At 38.5% G+C, this 26090-nt stretch overlaps 1 protein-coding gene across 6 annotated transcripts in view; it reads right to left on the bottom strand.

Moving 5' to 3' along the window:
- The window catches only part of SPIRE1 (spire type actin nucleation factor 1), an 80769-nt gene that overhangs the window by 4227 nt on the left and 50452 nt on the right, over positions 1-26090 (bottom strand). For 2 of the 6 annotated variants that reach the window (XM_082235191.1, XM_082235192.1), the window contains 9 exons: positions 18415-18581; positions 15786-15876; positions 14258-14400; positions 12613-12666; positions 10998-11171; positions 4765-4902; positions 3317-3387; positions 1719-1746; positions 1148-1284 (listed from right to left, as the gene is read on the bottom strand). In XM_082235191.1, coding sequence (XP_082091317.1) covers positions 1148-1284; positions 1719-1746; positions 3317-3387; positions 4765-4902; positions 10998-11171; positions 12613-12666; positions 14258-14400; positions 15786-15876; positions 18415-18581 — 1003 coding nt within the window. The remainder of the gene's footprint in view (positions 1-1147; positions 1285-1718; positions 1747-3316; positions 3388-4764; positions 4903-10997; positions 11172-12612; positions 12667-14257; positions 14401-15785; positions 15877-18414; positions 18582-26090) is intronic. The other 4 variants (XM_082235193.1, XM_082235194.1, XM_082235195.1 and 1 more) reach the window with 2 other exon arrangements.

Raw genomic sequence — 26090 nt, 5'->3', positions numbered from 1 at the left:
GTTGAAAAACTAGTTATGTTTCTCTAATAATGAAACTAATTTTATGACTAGTGAGTACCAAAAAAGACAATTGCAAATTCAAATTTTATTTTTAATTTTAAAAATAAAATTTTTAATAAAATAACATAAAATAAAATTTTTAATTTTATTTTTAATTTTAAAAAGCTAAGCAAGTTCTTTTCTTGCAGCAAAACCTTAAAAACTAAAGATTATGTCTGATTGCAACCTTTGGGGGTGACTTTTCAGGGAGTCTGAAGGGCTCCCACAAGAAAATGGAGGTTGACATGCTTTTATAGATTGAACACCTTTTGATCACAGCCTTGGAACTTGTTGAAGGATAGTGTCTAAAGCTTTCACAACTACCTATAGTACACTTCTAAAAATGTTATAGTACATTTGTGGCAGTATACATCTATTTGCTGGAAGTGCGAGAATCAGAGAGGTGACTTCTTCCACATGTGGTGGGAATGTTCACTGACCAAAAAGAAAAAGAAAAAAAGGAAACTAAAGATACCATTGGTCTCAGTGTTGTTGTTTTTTTGCTTTTTCTGTTAAAATATACAAGTGGTTTAGTATGACAAGAACATAAGAAAGTGGCATCTTATATGCTGTTGGAAGCAAAAACTGTTTGCAAAAATGGTGATTAGCAACCACATCAACTGTTAATGAATAGCCAGGTTAATGCATTATGTCAAATTTAAATAGAAAAGCCAAATATAAATTTGCCACAAATTGGCAGCCATTTATTGACTCAAACAAAGCTCTATGGTTGAACAAAATATATTGTTGTTTTATACTGATTTGAAGTCAGGTTTGGCAAGGATGGTAAATTACCATTTAATCCATTTTATACAGATTCTTGCCTATTTTCTACTTTTAACTTTCCTTTTGAAATAGAATAAATTTTGTGTTTAATTTTGAAAATGTCACCTAATTGTAGTTCTGCAATGTTTTATTTAAATTTTGACAGTTCTCTCCATTTAATTGTGTATTTTTTTTAAAGAAAAGAGAGAATAATAGTTAGCATCTTAGAAATAAATATATGTAAGAATTCACTGCCCACAAATAAAATGAACTATGGAATATAGTCCATGAAAGTAGCTGGTAGTAGATAAGCAGTCTAATCTTAATCAGAAGCATTACTTACTTTGGCATGCCCCTAAGGGAGCGGTGATGGCTAGTGGAAGGCTTATCTGGCCTCATAAAACTCTCTCCTTTCTGTAAAGCCGAAGGTCCCAGAGAAAAGATGGGAAGTGTAGAATAGGGCTTTGATGGCAAGCGCATCTGTTACAAAGGAAAGAGAATAACAATTATAGACTGAGCCACCTAGAGACAGTGCCATTATGTGGGCTTGTACAGCTTTCACAAGCATATTCCCAGTGGCAATGACCCAGAATTTGTGAACCATAGAGATACCAAAGCAATACATTCCCTGTAGACTTCTACAGGAGTCCCGTTTTTAAAAATGTTGCAAATACATATATTGCAAATGTTGTAAGAAAAGAAATATGAGTGCATGAACACTACTGTGTATATATGGCAAGTATATTCAAAGCAGGGGATGCTGTAAACTGATTTTTTTTTGAGGGGGGCAGTTTCTGCTGATTTTTTTTCCTGTTTGTACTTTGTTGTACTATGAAGATAGTAAAGCAGCTGTTCCTGATGAATCACACCATAGATTTTAAGAAGATGAAGGATTTATAGGTTTCTGAACTTACCTTCTTGCAACACTGTGAGCATACAGGCCTATAAAAGAAAAAGAAAATATGTGACTTACTCAGCTAAATGTAGCAATACTTTTGCAGGACACCATTGGACACGTCTCTTCAAAAGTTGTATTGTTCTTTCCTAGTAAAAATGTTTTATGAGGTATGAACTATTTTTGAATTTCACTGGCTTTAGCTTAAATACCAGAACTCAGGAGGTGGCAAAAAATAAAAACAAAGGATTGTCATCCAAAGAATCTTGAGCACGTGTCCTGGGTCTTGCCCATCTTCATGTTTCAACTGCAGTCCTGAGCTACAAAAGTGTTGCCTAATGTTAGGGCATACTGTAGCTTAGATGAGAAGTTTAGGGACCTCACAAGCCACGATTGGCATGTTTCCATAGGCAGTCCTATAGATCTTAACCATTATCAGGAAATTAGGAATGGAATGTGTGAAGGACCCAAGAGTCCCATTCAGACTCGACATCAGCACTCTTCTTTTTATTTAATCACATCCTAGAAGATTAGATGGCAAATTTTAAATGGCTCTTACGGGAAACTCGCAGGAATATTAATCTTGAGTGCCAATGTTTTCTTATAATTTCATGCAAGCAGTTTGTATTAGTGAGCATGTATGTGCAGACCAAGGGGACTAAATATCATTCATCCATTTCCTGCTCTTAAGATATTGATTCTGAGAAACTTGCACAACCATGGCATTTGAGATATGTTGCTGTAGCATCTACTCCTTTCTTTGGCAACTTGTTCTTTTTACCGTATTTTTCGCCCCATAAGACGCACCGGCCCATAAGACGCACCTAGTTTTTTAGGGGGGAAAGAAAGGGGGAAAAATTTATTTTCCCCCCAGGTGCGCTCCGCTAATCCCGAAGCTTGGGGCGTGCGGAGCTCAGCAGGCCCCAAGCTTCTGGGTGCCAGCAAGGTCTCCGCTAGCTGTGGGAGAGCCGGGCGCCTCTCCCAGGGCTAGCGGACCGCTGCGCTAATACAGAAGCTTGGGGAGTGCTGAGCTCAGCGCGCCCCAAGCTTCTGGGTGCCGGCAAGCAGTCCGCTAGCCCTGGGAGAGCCGCGGAGCTCTCCCACGGCTAGCGGACCGCTGCGCTAATACAGAAGCTTGGGGCGTGCGGAGGTCTCCCACAGCTAGCGGATAGCTTCCTGAAGCCTGGAGAGCGAGAGGGGTCTGTGCGTACCGACCCCCCTCGCTCTTCAGGCTTCAGCGAAAGCCTGCATTCGCCCCATAAGATGCACCCACATTTCCCCTTCATTTTTGGAGGAGAAAAAGTGTGTCTTATAGGGCGAAAAATACGGTATGTCATTCTACCAACTTCAAATATTAACACTAAATCTGAAAGTGCTTTTATTCTGTCTTATGTCCTATCCCATAATGAGCATTTGCTAATCATCCCTAATCATTATCTAGGAAAACACAAAAACTCCCTGTTCATATTCTCCTTTACTCCTAAATACACTACAAATATCACCTTTTCTCCTTCAATTACATACTAAATGTAACACAAAAAGTTAAAAATAAAACAAACAGAATTCTGCTCCGGTGCCTTCACTAGTTATTGGTTACTATGAAAACCAAAGGCTTACCTTTTACAAAACTGACAGGTATAGGACCAGGTGAAGAAAGAAAACCTCCTTGTTCGGCAACAAAAACAGAGCTATAAAAATTGAGAAGAGCCCATAGCATTAGCAGGTCTTTCTAGAAAATCAATTTACTAACATCTAAAAAAAATTATCAGTAAAGAAAAAGGGTAGAAATTGATGTCACACTATTACGAATGTTCTGTCTGCACAAGTATATCAGCTTGGCAAATGGAACAATCTCTGACCATACAGAGTCAATTTCAGGGAACATGCAGTGGGGGAAACCCAACTGCACAAGCAGAAGCCCTTGCACAGGACTTATGGAGTTTATGAAGAGCAGCGCAACTCCCCCCACTTTTTATCTCCCTTGCAACCAGCTGTTCAACCTCAAAATGTGCTTTAAAGTTTAGAGGGTTGGGAAAGATTCTGGAACAGATTTGGGGGTCAGGCAAGGAGAAGAAGTAGTTTGCAACCCAATACATCCAAAGTATAAAGTTAACCAGCCGCCTTATAGATTAAATCAGTGCAATTAAATTTGTGAAGTGTTTTCATAGTCCTTTACTTAATCTAGAAGAAAGCACTCAATTATAAATCTGACAACACAATCCTAAAAGCATTATTACTCAGAAAGAAGTTCCAAAGAGTTCAGTAAGAACTGACTGAAGCATTTCCACCATTCTCAAATGACTAGAATTACATGCAACTCAACAACTCAAAGAAATGTATGGTTTTATGGTGCTATTCTTGACTTGATCCAATATAGCACTAAGTAACTGTACTGTTATGGAACGCGGGTGGCGCTGTGGGTAAAACCTCAGCGCCTAGGACTTGCCAATTGTCAGGTCGGCGGTTCGAATCCCCACGGCGGGGTGCGCTCCCATCGTTCGGTCCCAGCGCCTGCCAACCTAGCAGTTCGAAAACACCCCCGGGTGCAAGTAGATAAATAGGGACCGCTTACTAGCGGGAAGGTAAACGGCGTTTCTGTGTGCTGCGCTGGCTCGCCAGATGCAGCTTGTCACGCTGGCCACGTGACCCGGAAGTGTCTTCGGACAGCGCCGGCCCCCGGCCTCTTAAGTGAGATGGGTGCACAACCCCAGAATCGGACACGACTGGCCTGTACGGGCAGGGGTACCTTTACCTTTACCTAACTGTACTGTCAGCTCAAAAACATACACTTATGTAATGGGACTTTCCTTCCTTCCCAAATCTGCTTTGGAGGGTTGGGGGGAAACCCACAACAGATTTAGGGGATGTGCAAGGGAAAAAGAAGGTGAGAAAATCCTATTGCAAAATAATAAATCCTTGAGCTGAGGGTGGGGGAAGATTACTTAACATGACATTGGATGCAGGCCTTAATTTGTTAATTTCAGGAGCTCTAATAACATTTAGCTAAATTTCTTCTTCATCATTCACTCCTGGTTCTCTGGGAAAATCAGCATAAGCATCCTTACCTTTCCTTTCTTGAGGGCAGTATAGACATCTTTATACTGCTGGTACTTCTCTAGCTCGGCCTTCACTAACACTTGACGGATGTGCATTACTTCTTCCACTGTAAGAGCCAGGCATTCCACTGGGTAACAAAACTCCTCCTGAAAGCCAAAAGGTTCTATTTTAAATATGTATCTCACAGAATTTCATAGCCACCAGCCTAGAGAGCCAGTCACCTGGTTAGTAAGTTGAGGAGAGAAAAGATTTCATCACCCAAACCAGAAGTGTATATCTGGTCCAGAGGCATCACGTGTTTCCAGAAGGCTAAGAGTTTAGAATTTGCAACCAAAGGGGTCTAATGCTCACTAAAAGCATATTGTCATTTATTAAGCCAATCACTGTATTATGAACCTCACATTATAGATGTGTGTTCTGATGCAGAAAAATGCAAAATAATGTTGCCTGCCACTGAAAACACAGGCACTTATTTTCACTGAAATGTCTGACACTCTGTGATGCCTAGAACAGACCGTGAAATGGTTAGTAGCCCAATCCCGAAGAAAACTTTATTCTGTGGTATCATATGTAGGTAACATAGTATTCTAAATATCCAGTACAGTTAACATTACACACAGGCTATATTGTTCCCGTATAATGTTACACAATCAGTTTAAACTTCATACAGTTACATACAGTGATATTTGTGACACAAATATAGTATTGCTTTCTGACACTAAAACTCCCTAGCAAATTGATGCTAAGCTGAATACACATTCAGCACTGATGGTACCACAGGATAAAACACCAATTCCCAATTATTTGTAATTGATTAAATAAATCTAGCTAAAAGACAGAAATTATTTGCACATCCCACTATGTTGTGCTTTCTAACAGGGCACAGTACCGGTAGGTCTTGCAACATGGCATGTTGACCCTACTGGTTTGTACAAGGGCAACCAGTCATCTATGGTGTGGAGCTAGGACTTTAGCCTAGATCCAAGTCCAACATTATCAGCTGTCAGAAACAATGGCAGGAAATTTCTATAAGCATAGAAGCATAATACTGCACATTTGGAAATCCAATTTTCAAACCAAATATGCCATTAAGATCCGCTGCAAGTTATTTAATTTTACAGTCTAAAGATTTTCTGTCTTTTAGGAAGAAAAAATCAATTATGATGTATACCAGATAAAAATGTGCATTTAGGAGCCACCATATATATTTTTAAAACTGCAGTCTTACCAATCTAGAAATGGAAAACACACAGAAACTTCATCTTGCTTAAGGTGCCCACAAAGGTCTATAAACTGAGTGAAATTTGCCTTTGTAATCATTACTTTCTTGGTATTGTTGAAGATGCCATTTTTTTTGAAGAGCCAAAATTTAATACAGCTTGCTTTGAAGGATACTTTGCTTCAAAGCAAAGCCAAATGTGTTTCATAACCAACACATTTCAGAAAACAATTATGCTTTCTAATGTGTTTCCAATGCTAGGTAAAGACCTTTTATTTCCCAAGCTTTTTAAATTAAAAGAAAACCCTTTTATTGATCTGTTTTATTTTGGATACTGTTTTTAAAGAGTTTCTGTTTTTGGTTTTTAAATGCATTAGTTATTTATGGTTTTTAATATTTTATTATAAGGTCTTGGGTTGGATCCTGAGTTGCTTTCAGTGAATAGAAAGACTCCTATTCACAGAATGGATTGCAATCCAAAAAGAGCAAGCAAGAATAGGTGGCTTTTGCCTGTTTCCCCTTCCAACCCCTTACCACACTGCCTTTGAGGCCTTCAACCCCCCCAGGAGGGATGTAGGGCTAAGGGAGAATAAACAAAAAATACTTAATTCCATTTCTTCAAGTGAGTGGAGTTCTGTTCTTCAGAACTCTGGATCAAAGCCATTGTATCTGATTGGCAGGGAATCTATCAAAATAAGTAGTGATGGAGGCTGACCCAAGGCCTCGCTTCATGTTCCAACACCAGGAGAGACACATTTTGTTGCAATTGTGACAGGGCTTTTCAGTTGGGGTACCGGATTGTGCAACTGCCTCCTCCCAAAAAGATTTGATTAGCCTATTCAGCGATGATTGTTATGTGGGTGGTTAAGATTTACTTTATTTTGGAAGGCCTTTGATTAGTTTTTAATTCATTCCTGCCTGTGGATTTGTTCTGTTAACTTGTTTTAAGACTCTTGGCTTTCATAACATTGTCTAACTGGTATCAATGTTGTAAATTGCCTTGACTGAACCTTTCAGGACTGAAATCTATAGTGTATCCAGTTGTGTCTCCCTGCTGACAGAAGTGACAGAAGGCACTTTGATCCAGCAAAGGCTTCATTAGCTGAACAGTAGGCAATCTGCAGCCCCCTCCAAATCTGATCAAGAGGGTTTGGAGACCTTTTGGCAGATGAGTGTATGGACCAGCAGGAGAAAGGGAGAATTTGCCAAAACCACCTCCCCACCTTTCATCAGCAGAGAGGCACAACTGTATACAATTCATAAAATATCAAGTAGAGGAAAGTGGTTCAGTTTTTAATGCAAAAGGGATGCATGCATGGTGGTACTAAACCGCCTCCCACCTGTGGTTGACCTCCATGCAGTAGTTATGTCCCCTACCCCCAAGAACATTTATTCTGAGCATATCTATCTCCCTCCTTTTAACAGCAGACTAACACCATATCAATATACTGACTATACCCCGATGTTTCAAGAGCAGTCCATGATGCCGCATTGGGATGAGGAACACCAAGCCAAAATCTAATTGGACATGCAGAACTGAACCATTACTCTGAGCTGGATGGCTTTTGAAAGCTAGTCCACCATATTCAATGATAATTTCTATACTATATCTTCATTATTATATTTATCTCTGCCATCCCCTCACACACTTTATCATCACAAGGCAGCTTAGGCTGAGAGCATGTGCCCGGTCCAAGGATAGCCAGTGAGTGTCAGGGTTAAGTGGACTTTTGTCCAAGTCTCCTAGTTTACTACTATTAGCACAACACTATTTATTGTGCTAGAATTTCTTCCATTTAAGTATACTTAGGATTACACCAAAGTGATACACATACCATTTCAGAGAATGAAAGAGAAAAATTCAAGTTTGGAAATGTGTGCACCATACAGACACACTCACTAGAAAGCCAGTATAGACCACAACCTCAACCTTTTCTGCTTTGTAATACATGGCATAGCCTTTTAAAAGATTTCAATTCTAATAGTATTTGCTTAAATTCTTCCCTTAGCTCTCTTTACTGACTGCAACCAATTAAAATAGCACTTAGGACCCACTACTACCAGCTACACTGGAGTTCTGTAATAGTTTTATTTGTACAACTAATAAGTGAAAATGTGAACTATGCTATGTCTCTTAAGGATTTTTTCTTTAATATGCTCTATTGTTCTCCACTACAGAAGATAAAGAAAATATTTTTCCATTAAAAAAATAATCTATGTACAACTACAGACATGAGCAAAAAAATAATAATTTTGGTCTAAATGCTTTTTTTGTATTTTCAAGAAGTTAAAACAAGGACAACCAAACTGCAATGCAACATTAAAACAAATGATAGAGATACTGAGTTCTTATGGGAATATATTTTGAGATGTTGCAATGAGATTACATATCAGCTAATATCCTTTTAATGAAAGCAAGTCATTGAGCAGTCCAATTTAAGTTTATTGAAAGAGGCATTTGGCGTTTCCAGTTCCATACAAAATCCATTCCACTATCATGAGTACATGTAAATGAGTGTACAACATTGTCTAATATCTTTTTATTTCTAAGATTTTAAAAATGAAAATCATGAAAATCCACTATTTGCTGGATTTGAACACATGTTAATATTGAATAAACTTGATATAGCAGAAGCACAAGCAATCATGAGTTCAAAATGACAAGCATGTCTGACTGCATTCCCAGAACCTGGGAACCAGAAGGTCAGTTATGTAAATTCTGATGTTTATCTGAAAAGGACCACAAAGTCTTTAGTGCTTGAAGGAGGTTTTTCATCATGTGAGTCTCAGTATGTCTTGACTATATCACTCTGCGTGTCTCTAATAATATTGGCCAGGATCCAAACAACAAGGGAATTACTCCCATGATCTCAAAAACTCTACTGGACTTGTGTCCCCGCCCCAACAGTTGCCCTCCCTTTTTGTATGGCAAACTGTTTTTGAAACTGAAAGGAGCTTCAAAATCATGATAGGACATGGGAGGTCAGATATGGGGGTGGGGCAGGGAATGATGGACAAAAGATCTATTTAGATCCAAGCAATTTAATTTCCATCTTATGTTAATTGTACCCAACAGGCTGTAAAACGTGACTGTGATTCATCACCATGTATTTAAAATAGTTGCTAAAATATACTTGTAATGCCTTTTCCGCAATCCTCATTAAAATGCATGGGAGACGCACTGAGCATTGTTATGCCTTTTCATTTTTCCTAAGGAGAAATTTCTCTGGTTTGTGCCTAGCAACTTCCTCACAAATAATTAAACATCTATAATACTGTTGTTTTTATGAGAGTTTAACTTTCGTTTCTAAATATGTACTGAATCCATTTTTTATTGAACATGACAAACAGTTTGAATATGGAATAGTTTAAGAGTGCTTCCAACTGGGCTTAGAGTTGTAAATGAGTCATTCAGATTTCACATATGGCTTCACTGGCAATGGGTATTTTTTAAAAATTAATTTATTGGATTTTCTGTGGAAAGGATCTAATTACATGGCAAAAAACAAAGGCTGGTGTTTTGATGCTTATGACACTGTGTGATCACTGCAGAAAAAAACTTGCAATCTCCTAATAAACACCCATCTGGAAGCACCTTTTATGATCAGGGATTTTTTTAGGGGTGGCGGCTCATAACCCAGCCTCATGGAGCTGTTGCTAGAAGTATCTCAGAATCCAAAGTGAGGGAAATCCATTCAGTTCCACTCTATATTCTAATTTGGGGTGCGTTCATACTACCCCTTACTCTGCATCCAGTGCGCCCACACTGCTAATTTTTGAAATCACATTCACATGTTGTTATCCACAATCCTTACCAATCCTGTGGTTTCTTGACAAGAATTGCTGAGGTTTCGTGAGGCTTTTCCCTCCTCAAACCAGCTTCAATCTGATTAGAAAACTGGATGCTGAGTAGGCAGGAACCTGAACATAGCCTAACAGTGGTTGTTCAGGTGCAGATGACAGCTTCATGAACAAGAGTTCCAGGGGGGTTGCAGGGGCAGGAAACCAAAAATGCCATGTGCATTGGTTGAAGTCATCCCTGGCCCCTCCCTAATGTGGAAAACTCTGTGCAAATAAGACTTGAAACACAGCAGAGAAAAATTAACTTGCTGTGTTTCAAGCCACTAATGTGAGCGGACCCACAGGCTGCTGCTAGTCTTGCTTCCACTGGGCTGAGACAGAAGGCCAGGGTACTTGCTGATGCAGTTCTCTTTATAGTTCTTCCTGCACCAGAAACAATTTAATTAGCTTTGGGGTTTTACTAGTAGGATGGAGCCTTGAAACTAATAGCACTGCTTTCATGGTGGAAATGGCTCATTTGACTGGACTGAAAGTGTCCCATATATATCTTGCGCTCTTATATTGCTACTTATCAAAAACTAATAAAGGAGTAACTTTAATCAGGTAAAATATAGTAAATATTGATAGACTGGTAGAGAAAGTAAACCTACATTGTATATATTCTGCAATTCAATGTTATTGTAACAAATATATTAAAATTTCCCTCAGATGTCCTTACACAAATCCTCAGAATTCAATATGCTTCTTAAACCTACTTGATTTATAAACACTGGTTAGTGATTATATTTGCTTGCTGAGTTGGCACACACAAAGAGAGAAATAATGTATAAATATCAGAATTTGGGCAAAACTGGACATCTGTGGTTTCAGATAAGTGGTTTTAAAATAATTTTTTAATTCTTCTGATCTGGCTTTCCACTGCTTTTTATTTTTATTATTTAAAATTCCACTGATTTAAGATTATGACAATTCCTTCCCTAATAATCTTGTGATGTTGCATTTTTGGTTTGCTGTCCTTTCATAAGTGATTTCTGTTCCCCAGCAAATTGATTAGAGAATCTACACATGCACAGAAAAGACTACAGATGTTGAAATCAACTTGAATCAGAATCCAGTGACAATCTAGACTGTTAATTCTTGCCATAGCTTTGAAAGCTCTCCCCTTTTTGAGGGGAGAAAAAGATGGCTAAGAAAGTATATAGGCAGCAGTGCAAGGCAAACCTTTGAGAGTGTCCACTTGTTGTTAAAAGCTCTCTCACAAAGATAATATATAGTCCTTGCCACCCCAAATAAGGCTGCTTCAAAGGGATGGGAGCTAAGCTGAGAGGCTGTATGTATGGCTGGAAAAAGTGTTTTGAGCGTCATCCTTGGAAATAAACCTGTTATCCTGGGAACCTGAACAACAGACAGGAAGGAGAAAAGGGAATGCTGAACACAAGCAACAATTTTACCCGTGCTTCTGATTATGTAACTCTAGCTCAAGTATTAATTTCCTTATCATACTAGCAAGCCAGTTTAATGAAAGTGTAGCTAGTATGTGAAATAGGACAAGTGCCCTTCTAATCCTGCTGAAAAAACAGGCAATTTTCTGTTCACTGGAAATGATGGGGTTTCTTTCACCTTGGGAGACCAACTGCCATCATTGGAGCAGAAGATAAGCCATGAAATTTCATCAATCCTGGGGGAAGGGATGAAGAAGTTTGCCATTAAATTTAAAGTAGGTAACATTTTGAGCTTACTTATGTCACTTCCTTCATATTTTGAGCCTGTCCAGTAATGGAATTGCATCCCTAAAGCCATATGTTAGAACTAGGCAAGGAAGTCTAACAGTTAGGCAAGGAAGTCTAACACTGAAAGTCTTCAATGATTTGAAGTAGCTGCTTAAATTTCTACAGTTTTTTAATTGAAAAAATGGTTATGAAATGTCAGGTATCACCCCTAGGAGGCACTATTACACAATACAAATACATTTATCACGAACAAAACACCATAATAATATCTCTTTTCTCACATCATCTTTTAAAATAGCGTGACTGGGCCACATTTGTTTACAAAAATGTATGAAGTGTGCATAAGGCTACAAGTATGAACACAGAACTATATTTCATTGCCAATATATGTGCTGCTTTCTGATACTACAGAAATTATTGCAGCCATTCTTATGTTATGTTAGGCATATTAAATGGACATGAACTTTCAAATTCTCTCTCAGCAAAATGATGAACCAAGGAAAAAACTATTCTATGGCATGAATAAACCTTATAACATTTGTGCGTACTACTTCAAATCCAGTTCCATCAAGGAATTTCTTTGAAACTTCTTCTTTGGTTTGATTAAGTAAACTATACATTTTCTGGATTAGTTAATGGTTGAAACACTGGGATGCAGATGCACCAGAGACATACACTCTGCAAATCTAAAGGAACTGCCTTCTCTGTATGTATCACTTCCATGCACTTTTTTCAATATCTGTGCCACACAAACATTTCCTCAGAAGAGAGTGCTTTCTGCTGTAGCACACTGTGAAATGTTCTCTTTTAAGAAATTCCATCAAGCCAAGAACTTAAATGAGTAAAGGCCACTCTAAATAAGATTCTGAGCTAAATGAAATTTGGATTTTTATTTTGTTTTCTTTGATTTGGCCAATTGCTATCAATTTATACTTTTTATCGATAATTTTGTGGGGGGGGGTTGCTTCTGCTACTTTGGCTTTTTCATTTTTCATTTTATTTTGCTATGTTGTTGTTTTAATGGTATGTTGTAGCCGCCTTTGGTAATTTTACAAGTAAGGCGGAATACAAAATTTTAAAATAAAAAAATAATGATGAATACTTACAAGAAGCCTTCTCATTCTCATAAGGCCAAACAAGAACAGAAATAGGGGGTGCTCCTTTTGATAGTACAAGATATAAAATATTAGATTGTTATTCAGAAATATTTGTAGATGTAAAGTTCTCCATCCATTTCGTATCTGCTGTAATTTTATCAACAGATATTATATTCACATTTCTTGCTCCCATCTTACCTTAGATCTCAAGAACTAAACACAGCTGCCAAAGAACATCTTTCTTCCACAGACAGAGCTCTAAAAGTGAAACCCAGCTAGTACCCAATATCAGCTGACAGTAATGTAAAAAGGCAATAAATTTGATTCTTTTGTGCCTTTTTATTGAAAAAAGAGAGCATAAGAGGTCCCTATAAATGAATAGTAAAAATACTTAAAGAAGACAGTCAATAAAATTTTCAGATTATTTTATAAAAGGATGGATGAGCTGGGAGGTTTTTCAAAAGCACAAAAAAGAAACTCCAATTTTGTACAGGATCAGAATAATGTTAATCAGAAACGGCAATCAATTAAATACTCCCAAACAACACCCCCCCATGTAGATATGTGGCTGTGATAGGCCTCAGTGGAAACAAACATTTTTGTACCACATAAAAAAACCAGATTTTCTGTATGTTGATTACTTCCCTCAGTCATACTTCAAACAAACTCTCTCTCATGTGTAAAACAATTACTTTCTTTAGCTAACTTTTCAAAAACAATTCTTTTTGTGTTGTACTCTGCATGCTGCACTAACAAATAAGCTTAAGGTTACTGAAATGCCATTTACCTAGGATCATAAGATGTACTCAAGTTAGAATCATATGACAACAAACCATTTGATTTCTTCTTGGGGAATAGACTGTGCCCTCTACATTAGTGAAGTATATTATTTAATACAAGTTAACCTCAGCACCTTGAACAGTTGGCATCCAAATCATGGCCTCTTGAGCCAAGGAGGAATAAGAAGGGCTCTCTTCAAGTTAAGCAATGCAAATAAATTGACTTGAAGAGCTTGTAAGTGCCCCCTGCTCTCTCAAAAACTTCTTTCTTCCTCAGTTCTAAGGGACACTCTTGGGCCCTTCTGGCAAGGGACAAGAGACTAAAAAGTGAACTTGGAACTCTCATATGAAATCCAAGTTATTTAAGGCACAGTGCCAGCCCCAAAGCAGGCATTTTGTTCCCCCATCACACTTACGTGCTGTCGGAAAACTGCTTTCAATTAAAGCCAATTGGCTAATCTGTTGCACTTTGTTTTCAAGAAAAAATTTAAAAATTGTCCTCAATGGATTCTTATATTGCCATGCGATCACATCTGCTCTGGGCTTTTAAAATCAAACTAACGTGAGAGAGGGGAAAATATCAACCTTCTTGTTATTTAGAAACATAATAATTTTGTCAGCGTATTTAAATAAAAATGTCATCAACGCTTAAGCACAACATTCAAAACTTGAATCAGAAAGTTCGGAGTTTTCTCCTGGAGTTTCCAATCAGTTTACAGTGGATGAAGCTCAAGTGCTGATTCAAATTCTCACACAGTTCAAGGTAGTATTACATCTGGGTTTCAACACAGCATTTCATTATCCTCTCATTGTTGTGGAGCTGTTGTGTCTTTACCCATCAACCAGTGTCGAAAATTATCTACCACGCTACTTACAAGTGATCTGGAGCTCTGCTTTGTAGGTGGCAGGAACTGTCGAACATTGGTTGGTGTTTCCTTTTCAATGGAATGTCGCCTCTGAGGTGGCTGTCTCCTCTCTGGCTGTGGTGTGGATGATATTGGCAAGAATTTCGGAGGCACTATAAATTCAATCAGCATCAATTAATTCTAAGTAACAGTTTACTTTGCTAATAATCAGACATTTTCTTTTAAGAACAGGACCAATGAAATCAAAGGAACCCAATCCTATTGTTCTACTCAGACTGTGGTGATGCTTTAATAAGTGGAACTGCATCAAGTGTTGAACACAATTTTCAGTGTATTTATTATGGTGGTAAATTTATAAAAACGATTCCAAGTCAGCTTCCAAGCCAAAATCTAATAAAATTCTTCTATATTTATTTTAACACCTTCACGGGAAGATAACAAAAATGTGAGCTAAGGTTTCTTTATAAACCACATACCTTTGTGTGAAATCAACCCAGAGTGAGGCTAAACTATTTCCCCAACAATTCAGGAGGTTAGTTGACCTAATGATTTAACTCCCTTACTCAATCCACATCTAAACCACTACATTGCAACATTTCTTCACTACATTGGTGGTTGCTATAAGGATACTGCTTCAAATAATTAACATATGTACAATTGTACAGACTGTTAGCTGTATTTTCTAATATGGCTAAAATGATTTCTTGCTTCATTATACCCCATCCCTACAGATTCACATGACTACCAGTGGATTTTGCTACAGCAGGATTCTACAACTAATGAGTAGAAATATTCGGCATTGCTCCCTAGTAATCACAACCTCATCTGAAAGTGTGAAGAGCTTTTTTTAAAAAAGACCATGGAATTACAAAAGCATAATCCTCTCCTCTCCGCAGGCATCACTCTTAATGTTTTGACCTCAAAGCAGCACATTTGTAGCTACCCCATAAATGAAAGAGGGCATATGCCAACACAGATGTTTTGATAGAGGTGATACACAAGTGTGTTGCTCAAACACTCCTCATATGGCCAGTACAAATCTATAGAATCACAGGAGGCCATGAGGATTTCAGATGTTCAAGACTTAAAGGTTGATGCAAAGGTTGTCAAGTCAAATCAAGTAACCTTTATTGGCATCACATAAGAACATTTAGAATACATTCAGAATAGATAGGCCAGTATGATCTCGTCGCCACCCCAACGGCACAGCAAAAGTAGTCAATAGATCCTGAAGTATCACACCTGTATTTTCCTTTAGACTGTTCCAGATCAGACTCCCTGGACACCAGGACTTTCCTTTTTTTGCCAATTATTGTTATTTATTTTACAAATTATTACAAATCATTACCAAATTAATTCAACTTAAAAGAATTTTCTACAACTGGTTTCCTGCTCTCCTTATGAGATATGTCTAAGATAGACCCATGTTGCTGTGTAGGTTTCCTTTAACTTAGTGAATTGGGTGTCCCTTGCTGGAGTCATCTGCTTCTAGAAGTTCCTACTGTACTGCACACTTTTTCAAAGGTTGGATTCTTACCCTTTTTCCCAGATATGGTCTCTGGAAATGTATCTTCCATTTGGGAGGGAGAAATACTACTGCTGCTGGGTGATTTCTGTACATACTCCTCCTAGAAGAAAGAAAATAGGTCATTTAGATGTTCTTGTTGATCAATTGCTTCCACTTTAAAAAGCAGACAACATCTGCAATACTTTATTTAACAAGTTCCAATTAAAAGAAATGCTTTAGCATATCTACTTTCCAGTTATTAGCAAACTTTTCATGTGCCATGATCAGAGTTTTTATCAACACAAGGTACTGAAAAGCACTAGTATATATAAACATTGGATCACATTAATAAAAATATTGCTAGAAGACAACAGATTACAAAATCTCGTGGTTGTCCCCCCCCCAACACCTTTGCTCATGTACCTCTTTGCTCTGTTTCCATAAATTTTCTTATGTATATACTCAACAAATATTACTTTTATTCATTTGAATTTAGAATAGAGTTTGCGGCTTACATACTTATAAAGTATAACATGATTACTTAGCTGGTATTTCTACTCAATATAGCATTTTTCCTATTTATTTAAATTGTATTGGTAATTTACTTTCAATTTATTATAACATGAAATTCAACCTAAGGTCGTATTTACATTATATACAATCCAAGCTGTATTCTCCTGGCTATAAGCATTGAATAAATCACTGTCTCCGGCCAGTAACAGGAGCTTCACATTTTTCTTTTATGGCATCTTCTTTCAAAAATGGAATTTCAAGTTAAATAAGCTGTAGCTCAGAAATTACACTCAAGCCCTTTCACTGATTGCTGCTATTGTTTAAGTACTTTATCACCAAATCATGACATGGCATGGTGGAAATTTGCACGTCCATATTCCAAAGCAAACTCACTTGATACACAAACAAAGATTTCTGTGCAGGTCATAACGTGGTTCTCTTTGGAATCCAGATCCACAACAAATACTACAAGGTGGTTCAAGAGCTTCATTTTTAACTTTTTTAAAAAAGGTACAAGCCATTCTGAGCAGCTACAAAGTACAGCTCCTGTTGCATGGATTAAAAATGGAGCTGCAAAGGCCCCTGGAACAATAGTTTGTGATTATGTGTCATCACTGAAGAAAATTATATGGCAGGGGGTGGGGATGACATGATTGTCCCTAAGGGCTGAAACAGACTTTTTATTTTTTTAAAGTGAAATTGGCATAGACCAAATGTGAACTATCTATCCATCTGTAATCAAGACTTCTATGTCAGGACTTTAGAGGAGAGAGCTGTAATTAATTCAGTTTCTGTTTAAGTGAAATAAGAGTTAACTTTAACTGAGACACTTGTTAGCATTATATATAAACAGCGTTAAAACCTTGATGATTTTATCACAATGCATTTTATAATAAAAAAATTCTGGTATTGTAAGTTTGTCTGTTCCAACTCCTCAGTAGCTGAGGGTGGGGTGAGAAAGAGGTGAATGCTTCTGTTACAAGCATGCCTGACCTGGAAATTTTTATAGGCATCAGGAATGCTACCTGGCTTACTGGTGCATGGAAGTTTACCTGCTTGGTGGCGTGTCTCCTTGCAATTGCCTTGTTAGCCAAACAAACTGAATCCCCACAGAACATCCCTTAAGTCGCCTACTCAAGTATTGCTTTGACCTTGAGTCCTAGCAAAGGTTCACGGAAACCTACTTAGGTTTTGTTCACTAAATTTTAGAACTGGGTTGTTAATCTTAAAAGGAAATGTGGAAAACCTCACATTTTGTCAAGACTGATTCATTACTTGTTTTATTTAGGGGAGGGAATGCAGCACTATAACCCAACTGTAAGCTATTACTGAATACAGACAAGAGCAAAAAGAAGGTTGAACTCTGATAGACTTGTGACAGTCTATGACAGAAACTGTTATTCTACAAGAAATGCTATGTGCTGTTATTCAGCCTGAGCTTCCAGAATTTGGAAGGGCCGTAAAGTTCCCTGGGACTAGAACAATCAGACAAAACCATGCCAGCACTCCCAAAGACTCCAAACATGGACAGGCAAATATTGCAGTGCCTCCTCTTCACTCAGGAGTTTAAAGAATGTGCAGTGCTGGGCACAGGAATCACACACAATTTATTGAAAGATCATGCACAGCCCAAAGTCTCTCTTGTCTCCACTCTAGTTCCTGAGCCACCAATCTTCAAGGGATGCAGGGCCACCAGTTTTTGCTGAGAAGCCAGACACCTCCATATGATCATCATCTGACAGTGGCCATTCCACAAGGCAGAAGGGAAGAGAAGGGATATAGACCAGTTCATTGGCAGAACTCAGAGACCAATAACTTTGGCTCTGCCTCTTCTTGAACTTCTTCTACCTCCCCCCCCCCAATGATTATTAGAGTAACTTGTAACTTAAACCTAAGTTTGCTTATTTCCTTCTCCCTTAGTCCTTTTCCTTTTTGTGTCATGTCATTTTAGATTTTAAGCCTGGGGGCAGGAACTTGCTTGTATTGATCTGTAATTGCTCTGCAAACCTTTTCTGGCTTAAGGTAAGATTTAAAATTAATCAAAAAACAAATATATAATACCTTGAACAAAAAATTCTGACAAAATAGAAATTAATCAACAAAAATGTAAATCCTGAAAAGAGGTTCAGACTAACCAGCACCTTACCTCTGAATCTGAGCTATCCAGTTCAGCCAAAGTGGGAGCTTTCAAAAGTCTCTTCCGTTGTACTGTCAACTTAGTAGCACCAATGCCATTCACCTTTGCTTCTGATGAAAAGCTGCCATTCTGACAGCTTTCTGAAAGATTTTTGGAGGCCTCTGGTGTTGATACATCTGGGGGGGGGGAGAGAAAAATTATTGTGGTGGCACAGTAGAAAAGTAAACTCCACTTATACTTGTTTCTCACAGCGCAATTAATACTGAAGTTTCACAACTGTGAAATTTATCTCTTTTTTTCTATAAAGTTACAGACACTGGAGTGCAATGTGGATGTGATGCGACAGAAAAGCATTAGTGGATCTGAGGAGGAAGGGAAGCATGTGACTTTCACAAATGTACTTTCAAAAACCTGATCTCATTCAAATTATAAACTTATTTGTGTTTCTAGCAGATAACCCTCTGCTCAAAGTTCAATAAAACCAATAAAATGTTAAAACTTGGAGAGCACTTTTGCCCATATGAACCCTCCTGTACCTCTACTAGACTACAAAGCAGTTCCCCACCCCCAGTTGTGCTGAAAGGTACCTATGTCAGTAGAGCCCGAGACTCTTAATTCCAGGGTTGTGGGTTCCAGCCCAATGTTGGGCAAAAGATTCCTGTGCAGGGGGTTGGAGTATATGACCCTCATGGTCCTGTCCAATTCTATGATTCTACGACCTATTTTTCACTCTCTGCCCAAATGCATATTCTGAATCACACACACACACACACACACACACACACACACGGTCCCTTCATGGGGTGAAGCAAGTGCCTACTGTCAGCTCCACATGGCCGGAGGGCAACAAGGAAGCAAACAAGATTGGCTACTAGGTGGGGAAACCACCCCTGATACTTTTGCCCCCTGCCCAAGCATCCTTTAAAATCAAAAGACTTCCAGCTCCAGCAACTGCTCTGCAATTACAAACTAAAAAAACTGACGGTCTTCAACCTGGTGCACATGGGCACCAAGGAAGGCTTGGGAGGGAGTCAGGTTCATGTTCTGTTTACAGAATATCCCAGGCCCTGATTGGATGGGTGTTGTAATCTATTCCAATTGTAATCTATTCCAATAATCTATTCCAATTATATAAATCCATGCTTCTATTTTTACAGGCAAATCTACTTTGATTTTGTGAAACTGTGGATAAACAAATCATTCATCCAATATTGCTAAAAAATAGTTTTAGCATATCAGCAGCCAGCTACTTACACCTTGCAGAACCCAAAGGAAATTTACAAGGAAACATACACAAACAGAAAATATAACAAAAAGAATAGAATAAAGCGCAAGGATAGCTTGAAATGCATTTTACCAGACTATTTTTTTGTCACACTTGTAAGTATTTTGCAACTGATATGTAGTTGGGGAAAAACATTTGTTTTTACCTTTAAATAATTCTATTACCACTTAAGATATATATTTTAAAAAACCAGGAGTCTTGTGGCACCTAACACATTTTTGTGGACAACAGCCAACAAATGTACGAAGGGAACTAAGGGAGGAGGATTCTAAACAGTGAAGTGCAAGGAAAATGATATGCAGGTGAGTGCAGACTGTGATAGTTATGCTATTTCCACCATCCTTTGCTTTCCTTTGACTTCACTCTTTATAATCCTCTTCCCTGCCAAATGTGTGTATGTACCGTATGTGTGTGCATGCATGTGTGTTGTGTGTATGTGTGTGTGTAGATAAACATACAGACACAACTGCAGGTAACATTTGATGAAGAGGACTAGTCTATGGAAGTTTATGGGGGATTCCTATGGGTTTGTTTTGTTCTTGTTCTTGTTTTTATTATGTGTTTTGTGTTTTTATTTTGTATTTTAATACTGTGAACTGCCCAGAGAGCTTCCAACAAAGAGCATCAAACAAACAAACATCAAAATGAATTTGTTAGGTATTTAAGGTGCCACAAAACACTCTATTGTTTTTGCTGCAATAGACACTGGTGTCCCTCTATCATATGATATATATCCCTACCGTTTCCCAGCTTTTAGTTATCTCAAGAGAATCAAGGCCACAATGTCTTCAGACCAGTAAAAAATAGAATAAAATATTGGAAGCAACTGCTTATAACCAGTATTCAGACAGAAAATAATTCAAACAGACGGTAAAGGGCAACTAACTTAAATTTACAGCAAAAAATACACCTAGCTATTAGATCTCTCACACACCACAAAATTACTGTAAATACAGGGCTTTTAAAGGCTGCTTTTTGTCAGTATAAATCTGAAATGATAATTAATTAATTCAATACTGATTAATTTAGTCAGACAAATGGGAAGCAATAGCAGTTACCTTCCGCTGTTAGTCAGCAATTCCAAGACAAACAGTAGCCTGGCTGCAGAATATACATTTCTCATCTTGCCAAGATGGAAAAACAGCTATCAAATATCACAGGCTGCAATCCTTTCTGGAAAACTTTTTATAGTGCAATCCTATACATGTCTACTCAAAAGTAAGTCCATTTGTTTTCACTGGGGCTTATTTCTAGGTAGGTATGCATAAGAGCCTTAATGCTATGACATTTTGGTATCAGTTTCTACTACTAAGGTGTAAAACAAGATAATACAAAACCCAAATGGAATTTACCTTTTCTTTCTAGGTAGAGATTACTGTGCTTACCAAATGAATCAAAGAGAACATAAATTATATATGAACATGAGCAATCATGTACCCATATGCTGTTTGTGTTCAAGAGCAGCTTTCATTGGAAAAGACAATTAGAACAGACGCTTAGGATTTTTAATATGCTGTTTGCCTAGATATGGGTACAATCTGGAGATGACAGAAAAATAAAAATAAGTCTCAGAATTGAAGCTGATTTCACAATCACAAGGTGACTTAGGGATTATCCAGACTTCCTCTTCCAGGCACAGCTCCGCACTTTAAAGCGCTCTGTGTGCAGAAAACCTATTGTTGTTTGCCCCGATTCAGTGGTAAAATGCAGGTTTGGACAAAGAGCTTTAAAGTGCTGACCTGTGCCTAGAAATGTGGCACAAAAGGAATTGTGGGTGAGCCCTTAGAGAAGAACATGAAATGCATTCCCAATTCAATATGAATGTGTGGCTAGTCCATACTTAAACGTGTTGCTAGTTATAACTTGAAAAAGACAACTTCAAAGCTAGGGTTATGAATTTGACTTGTTTCAATAAACCATGATTTATGATTAACCATGTCAATGTAACCCCCGATGCTGCTAATCAAAATCAAAATTAAAAACAACTGATGTCCTCCGTGTGGCTATGCTGGGGGAGCAGTAGGGTGGCTGGGTGGAAAAGAAAACAGGGCATCTGCGCTTCTAGAAGAGGGAATTTCATTATGTATAGCTAAACCTGCTGGAATTCCTTCTTCTTGAAAAGGAAAATGTTATGGATAGTTGTAGCCCAGAGCCTCTACACCGTACCAAATTAATCTGTGGAAGACGGAAGCCTATTAGAGAAGAAAAGGAATTGGGATTAAAGAATAGGGTGACATAAATCCGTATATAAGAACTTATGGATTTATTGTTGTAGGTATGCTTTTTTTCTTTTTTTTCTTTTTTGTTTGATGTTGTCATTTTATTATTTTGGTTATTTTATTGTCTGTGTTTGTTCATCAAGTAAGAAAACAAATAAAAAGCAAAATAAAAAACACACAAATTAATCTGTGGAAATGATGTTTGACAGGTCTCCCTAGGCATAACTATGTTCATAATCCTAGTCATAAAAACCTTTGTCCTGGTTTCTTTTGTCATTCTCCTTGATGACCAAGTAATTGATTATCAAGGAAATTAGAAGTCTCCTCTTTCAGTTGCAATAGACTGCACTAGATGGTGAGCAGGGCAGAAGTAGGGAGCACCATCTATTTCTTAGTTAACATTATGTCTTTGGTCAAATCCACTTTCTTAGGAGAAATCCTAGTTCAGGCCTTTTCATTTAAAGACAAAATTCCTGATTCAATTAAGTAGCTGAATACCGGGAATTATGCACTGATATTAAAGAATCTGTTCCTAATCTTCTTAATTTCCATAAACAGCTTCCTCTGTAACTTCCCTGTTAGTATACAGTGGGTTCAGAGAATAAGAGTTATCGTTTCCCCTGAAAATAGTTCCCTGGTGGGATCGTTGTTAAATTATTAATTACTGAATCCTCTTTGCACAGCTGGTCGAAACATCAAGTAATTTATTTGAACCATTTCAAGATCAATTGAACAACTGCTTCAGCTTCAGACTTAAAAAGTATTTAATTTACAAGCTCTATGGAAGTGGATTTCCAGTTACATTTTGGGGGAGCGGATAATCCAGGAATAGCTAGGTTAGGGGAACAATCCATCTCTCCCTTTCTTGTACCTCAGCTCTTCTATCTTCTAGTTAGAACCTGAATTCAAACCAAAATAAAATGGGCAGCACTTCACATACATAAATAAAATTGCATATAACATGAAATACACTCCCTGTCACCCTCTATAAAACCACTGAAATTCACATCTTTAAAATAAGAAAGCAGCACTTTTAAGCTAAAAACAGAAACAAACAAAAAACCTTCCTCTCCCAACACTTCTGTCTAGCCAGCTGCTAAAACTGACTAGAAGTATCAATTAAAAGGAATGTCTAAATTTAAGAGGCAAGGAAAATGTGAACAGCAAGCATGACCAATGTAGTAACATATTCTGATAACTTTAAAGTCAGTGGCTCCATAGGCATTCCCTGTGTTCCTCTAACACACATTGGCACACACCAAGAGATGGAACAGTTCTTCTGGGGGAAACCAAGTATGGCAGCAAAAGCTTAAAGAAACACCCTCCTGGAGGGTAAATGTCAGAAACCTGAGGGAACTGTAGTGGTTACAGGGTGGGAGACAACTCTCAGATGGGGGAACTGGATGGACTCACTTTCCCTCCTGTTGCAGCCACTCACTAGTTCACACAAATTCAATAAAAGGTGGCTAGCAGGCACCGCCTCCCCTTTCTGGTGACAAAGGCAGCCTCATGGAACAGGCTTCTGCTGGAATGTTTGATGGGCCATGAGATTTGACTCCCTCTCCTTAGTGCTTCTCCCCCAAAAAACATTCCGATTTATACAAGGGAGATGTCGTAATAAAAATCTAAGTATAACCGGGCTGTGAAAATTATACAGCTACATATGTTTTTGGCTAGCGGCTTGTCCAATGTTGAAGGACTAATGTAGAGTTGTGGTTCTGTGCCAACCTGTTGAAGTATAAATAAAACAGGGGCCTTGTTAAACCAATGGTCCTTGTTCCATCTGCATGTGCAGACTAATTCTCATGCCCTTGATCTTCCCAAGAGTCTATCTGATAGTTGACACACTTTGGTGTCACCTTCAGCAACAGGATTGTGAAGAGCAGCTGGAACTCTTTTCAGCTCTTGATAGAGATGAGGCCTTCCATTACTTACAGCCTCCTATCACATCCTCTTTACTCAAAACACTAACCTCTACTGCTGCTCAGACCATCTCAAAATGCTTCTTCATCCACATGTCCACTCTGACTTTAAGCCGTTGTTTCCTGTTACAACCCTTCCTTCAGTTCTACCAATATTCTGCACTTTATTTCCTTATCTTCCTTTCTTGCCCCCACTCTCAGTTTTAAGACTGTAAGCTCCTTGTAGGTAAAGACTTGGCTGTTCTTTACAAATGAAACTCTAAGGTGTCATGTACAGCAATGGTACTGCATAAACCAGAGGTGTGCAACCTTTTTGGGTCCATGGCTCCCTTGACCAACTACATTCTTTCTGTGGCACCCCTGTGCGGCTCAGGAGCCCAGTTATGTCACCCCTTGCCTGCAAAGCTGTCAGCCACTCACCACTTTTTGAACACCCCCCCTTGTGGAGTGTTCATCAGCCTCCTCTCTTCTGCCCTCTCCTTGGGAGTCCTCTGGGCAGCTGCAGCTGCCATCACTGGTCTCTGAGCTGCCCCTCCTTCCCCAAAGAGAGATGCCTCCTCACACTGCCCCACAGGGGCCTGAGAAGCACCCCCTGGCCAGCCCCAGAGGCACCATTTGCCTGGAGAGATTGTAGCCAGGGCTGATGCAACTAACAGCTGTGCAAGACTTTGGGAGGCAGAAACGTGAGAGGGCATCAGAGGTGGGAGGGAAGGAAAGAAGAACAGAGACCAGTGTTGGCCAATGCACCCCTGACTATCATTCAAGGAACCCCAGGTTGCCATGGCACACAGGTTTAAAACCACCAGCATAAGTGATTAATAATGATAGTGATGAAAATAACAGAGCCTAATTCAAAAACAAAAACTATACTTGAATTATTTGGACAAACATTGTAAAAAAATAATACAAATAAGACTACTGCTCTCCTTTTTGAGGGATTCCCTATTTGTAAACATCAAATCATCAGACAAAACAAGCAGGGAGGTTGATGATGATGAAAGCACCAATTAACATGGAAGGAAATGGAAATATCTATTTTAAAACAATTGAATAAAACACACACATATAGCAACACAGTTAAAGAAAACTCCTCAATACAGCCTATTCTTTCTTAATCCAAAATCATGATAACTGAACCTTGTGCTGATCATGTGCTAGCCCGCTTCTATCCACAAACTCCTCAATTTGCTCCCCAAAAGCACAACTCAGAGGAAGGTTCAGAATTCAGATGATAAAGTACCAACATCACATTTCTGTGTGATGCACGTGCCTGCCTGTTATAAAACTTTTTAAACAGAAACAGAAAAGCAAAAGCTCTTTAGATAATATTCAAATCCAAAGCGTGGTTGAAATCTGTAACATGTTAAATAGTAAATCTACAGCATATTAATGTATTAGTGTGAAAGGTTATGGGTCAGATCCAACATATTACAAGTGGGTGTCCATTTGTGCAACAGGATTTCACCTCCTTTTCCTCCCCACAGCAGCCCCTCTGGAGCAGATTTTGGCGGCATGCAGGGGGGCTGAAATGGGGAGAAGAGAAACACAAAGCATTGTTGCGCAAGCCGGCAGATATCACTGGATGTCACCCTGTTTAATGTAGCACATATAATTTTAGTAATAGAAAAAAGAGAGTACAGTGGTACCTCTGGTTATGAATTTAATTCATTCTGGAGGTCCGTTCTTAACCTGAAACCGTTCTTAACCTGTGGCACCACTTTAGCTAATGGGGCCTCCTGCTGCCGCCGCACCGCCAGCGCATGATTTCTGTTCTCATCCTGAGGTAAAGTTCTTAACCCGAGGTACTACTTCCGGGTTAGCGGAGTCTGTAACCCGAAGTGTTTGTAACCCAAGGTACCACTGTATCTATTGAAACAACCTCATAAGGTTATGAGTTCAAGAAAGAATAGTAAGTTCTCATTTTATCTCCCTTCCTCCTCCCCTTTTCCATGTGAATTCTCTCTCTCTTAGATTTTCAGAACTAGCCATGGCTAATGTTATGTCCTGCTTAGCTCTCCCCAGAGTTCTGAAAGCAATTTTTAATGATAGTTGCAAACTCATATTTGGTGCTTACCATGGTTCGATGAAATACTAGTACACATGTGCACTAGTATATACTAGTACGCTACATCATGGTTCAGGCCCACTGTGAGCACCTGCAATGGTCAGGTAAATGCTGGGACTCATAGGCCCCAGGAAGGCCATTCAGAGCTAATGCTAGACTCTGAAATAACTTTTCATTTTCTTTAATTTTTTTTT

The sequence above is a fragment of the Podarcis vaucheri genome, assembly GCF_965113315.1.
Source record: "Podarcis vaucheri genome assembly, chromosome: 8".
Lineage (NCBI taxonomy): Eukaryota > Metazoa > Chordata > Lepidosauria > Squamata > Lacertidae > Podarcis > Podarcis vaucheri.
Note: the sequence above shows the minus strand (reverse complement) of the source record. Positions and strands in the feature narration are given on the sequence as shown.